Consider the following 4,306-nt stretch of genomic DNA (forward strand, 5'->3'; position numbering starts at 1 on the left):
CCACACCATGGAGACGACGATGCCAGAGCCACCCGCAGACAAGGAGCTTCCACCCGCTGTGATGAAGGAGCCTGTGTTGACTACAGTGCCAACGAACGCCCCGGAGCTGAAGCCCGACTGTGAGTCTGTCCAGGGGTGTGAGCCGACAACAGCCGGGATTGAGGGAGTTTTGGTGGATTTGGAAACTGAGGACTGGCTGATTGATTGGGACATGGAGGTACTGCTTCCCACCCTATCCCACCCTGAATCATTTGTCTGTTCTTCATTGCTGTTTCAAGAGAGCATTGAGACTGTTTATTTAGCCTGTTGGGAATTGGAATTACCATCATTGATCATGTCAAGTTTACCCCGTCACCTTCACCTCTAAGCTCAGCCAGTCCTCCAGCCCCGCCTCTGCTGAATGCCAGCAGCCCTTTGTCTTCCCCGCGAACACCTTGTAATGACATGAAGCTGCAGGTCGTGCAACCAAAGTCGATTGAAGCAGAACCTTCCAAAAGGAGTAATAAAGGTGGCGAGGTGGGCTGAATTCTGTGATAAAGGAATCTGCCAAAAAGAATCTGCCAAAAGAACTTGGCTCCTTCAAGTTGATTCAGAGAATGTTCCACAGAAGGAAGAATGCATCTTTCCCTATTTACTGCACTGTTGAGCTTTGTTAGATCCACACATATGTGCACTGCAACGCTTGGTTTTGGAACAACAACTATGCCTGTGCACCAGTCAGTCAGTTGTTCTACTCTGGTAATTACTCCTTTAATTCTCCATGCATTCAAATACCTGTTTCACTTTTGACATGAGGGGTAATGGAAAACGATGGGGTTGTTGACAGTGAAAAGGGACGGGATGTCTGCTCCCATGTCCACTTTGAACAGCACCTCTGCATCATTCACTTTTAGTTTTATCAGCCAGGGGGCATCATTCTGTTCTGTATTGACAGTACCTATCTCTTGTTGATCATGAGTCATGTATACTTCACCTATCTCTTGTTGATCATGAATCATGTTTACTTCACTTATTCCTTTGGACGGCTGCCTGCTGTGAGTGTGTTTGCTTCGGTGCTGTCCCATATGGAAAAGAAACAGAAAAAACTTGTAAGAATTTCCTATTGCCTACAATAGTAAATGTTTATGTTTTATATGCATTATATGTCTTATGAGAGTTATATGTCTCATATTATGATTTACTCATGAAAGTGGCCACTTTCGCATTTTTCTCATACAACGTAATTATATGAATTAAGTATGAATCAAACAAACAATATATATGCTGTTTATAAGGATAGTACATGGCAAAGTATGTTTTTCGTATATGTTCCATATAATTTTTGCATTTTTAATTACTATGTAAAACATGTCTTAGTTATAAAGACATATCAAATTTATATATTAATATTTACAATTACATACATCTTTCTTGTGCGTAAAGTATATCTAATTTAAACGTAAACTATGCTTTCTTTATATGTTTTTTATAAGTTTGTTATATGTCAGCCAAGTAACATGTCCATGTATGTATAAAAGCATATACTTTTTATATATGAATATATACCATTCTATATAGGTTTTTTGTATGTAATGTCTATTAATATTTTCATGTAAACTATGCTGTCTTTATGTTTTTTAAAAAAAATTCTTACGTCAGCCAATGAACATAGCAGCATTAAAAACATACTTTTTATGTATGAAATTATAATATTTCATATGAGTTTCTACAGTCAAAAACATTTGATGAAGCAGAGTTAAAACTGGCAAGGGTTTGGTCAACACCCAGATCAACTACTTTCTACCACACAATGACATAAATGCAGTCCGAATACATCTGTAATATTAAAAACAAAGCTGCTAGGATATCTTTTCAATAATCTTTATTAACAGTTAAACTCTTCTGTGATTACAGTACTGACAGCAGTAAACCCTAATCCTAAGAACAATGTTTTCAAATATTAGATTTAAATGAACTTGTGACTACATAGGAATATCTTTCACAATTTGGTATTTTCATACACTACAAGCCTGCATACAAACCTGAGGAGCACATGCTTATCCTATTCCTATTCTAACATGGGAACAGTGTCACCAACAACTAAACATTGTCAATACAAACAGGTGTATTCACATTCAAGGAACGAGGCATGGGGCTTAAGTGCAATCAATCGCTCTGAGCATAATGCTAATACTGCCTATACTGTTTACTTAGATATTATGAGTATACTCGATTTTGAAATTGCAAAGTACACAAACAAAAACATTTTAGAATGTAAACTTAAAATGCCTTAATGGCTTACATATATGCCAGTTTTGTTCTTCTGCACACTGGATACCTCAGAATAAACAGGCACTATAAGCAGTAAATACTTTCAGTAGACAGTAGTCAGAACCTGCTTTGCCCCAGGGCCAAGGACTATGTGACACACCTGTGTGAAACTCAGAGCAAACCATACAGTTTAATGTGGAGCTGTGTACACACCAGCATTTTTACTTTTTGACCGGAGTTCTGTAATCTTGGCATTGATCGTACTTCCAATGCTGGAAAGCTGGGTCCCTGGCCACTTCTCAAGAGTTGCACCTAAACATGAACAAAAAAACAATGCAAAAATTATTACAGTAGGCTGGAATCAGGAAACACACAAAAGCAGAGACTATTGGTCAAACACCCATTAAAAAGAAGAAAACATACTGTAAATGGCATCCAAATTATTTTTGTCTAATGGTTGACGAGCCTCTCCTCCGCCTCGTTTGTTCCCCCGAAGATTGCTCACCAGCAGTATTTCCACTGGAAAGACTGCGGTGAGCAGATGCCTCACAAAGACTGTTGCCGAATTGGCATTGATGGCATAGGCCCACGCCAGTTTCTCAACCATGACTCCGGTCCCAGGATGGATCTCAACCTGGACACAAGGTGAGCATTAAAGTTTAAAATACCAGTATGTCTGACTTCTTCAGCCCAACAGACTTTAGACATATAAGCACATTAGATCTGCCATACTCATTACTTTACACTGTAATTACTTGTTTAATGAAATGTATGGGGTTGATTGTTTTTATGTGGTTTGTGGGACGCTTTGGCAATATTGTTGTTACATTCATGCCAATAAAGCAAATTTGAATTGAATTGAATTGAATTAAAAACAAGTCTGGCAAGCAGTAGATCTATTTTATATGCTGTATTTATTTATTCTTTAAAAAACAATTACCTTAGAAGACTGGGAGGCAGTCAGGGATGGAGACACAGATATGGAACTGGACAGCGTAGATCTGGGGAGGGACAGCGAAGTGGCACATGGAGAACTGGACCTGGACTGCGGAGACCCTGGAAGGGCCGGTAATGCTTTGGTAGGCTCCACCCTGGATCTCTTAGGAGGTGCAGCCGAATCTATTATATTCCTCAAGCTCAGTAGGAGTCCTGGCACATCTAGACACAGTACATCAAAAACAAATAATTTATTATTATCACTCCTTTAGGACAATACAGCCAATTCAGCCTACAGTCATTTAGAGAAAGGTTTATTACTTGTCTGATGGTTCAATATTTGATATGAATCAATGATACCTTGAAGAACAATCTCCTTCAACTTTGCGTTCTCTTCTTTCAGGTCCTTGATCTCCTGCTTTAATTCAACCACAGTCTGAGTCGGACTGTTGTGATTATCTGAAGAAGGCTGTGATTGACCGTATAGCTTAAGAAACTCTTCTGCAGGGTCTGTCCTCCTGGGAGCCTTTGACTTCTGGGTGTCAAGAGATAGGAAAAAAACAAAACCAAAATAAAAAGACAGCTATTGCTGGTGTTGAGCAGCCATTATGTACAAGAGAATCAATATCAAGAATCAAGAATCCTTACAGATTTAGCTAGATAGTAATGCCTATTACACAATAGTGCCAACTCCTTACACATTCTATACATTGTACCACTGGGAAATATGGTCATTGCATAGGAGCTAAAAGTAAATTAACGTCACCTTTGCTTGCTGAGACTGAGTTTCAATATCAGTTGAGCAATCTGAATCGTCCCCATATTTTTGGGGGGCCACTGAGGCCCTCTTTGTCAGCTCTGTAGGTTCTTCTTCCTTCAGCAGTGAGTTCAGTTTACGGATTGTCTCAAAACGAGTAGCTAGAAAACAAAAGCAAATAGACCAGAGTTATACTCAAACAGCTGATTACACCAGATCACCCTCTTGTAACACTAAGACTGAAAATATACTTGAAGTTAGTGATGTGGGCTCCAAAATAAGTGCAAGCACTGCATGCATGCTCTGTATGCATTGCTCATATACTTGTATACTTGCATACCCTATGTATACTCTACGCAAATA

General features: G+C 39.1%; 1 protein-coding gene across 1 annotated transcript; it reads right to left on the reverse strand.

Annotated features, from left to right (window-relative positions):
• Window positions 1-343: 343 nt before the first annotated feature.
• On the reverse strand, window positions 344-3,888 carry LOC307159868 (uncharacterized protein; the record flags this gene model as incomplete). The annotated part of the gene is made up of 6 exons (XM_079873566.1): window positions 344-528; window positions 2,476-2,562; window positions 2,674-2,884; window positions 3,191-3,408; window positions 3,547-3,721; window positions 3,835-3,888. The coding sequence occupies 6 exons, from the start codon at window positions 3,886-3,888 to the stop codon at window positions 344-346; spliced, it is 930 nt and encodes a 309-aa protein (XP_079729692.1).
• Between the last annotated feature and the right edge of the window lie 418 nt (window positions 3,889-4,306).

Source organism: Squalius cephalus (genome assembly GCF_949319135.1).
Source record: "Squalius cephalus genome assembly, chromosome: 6".
In the NCBI taxonomy this organism is placed as follows: Eukaryota; Metazoa; Chordata; class Actinopteri; order Cypriniformes; family Leuciscidae; genus Squalius; species Squalius cephalus.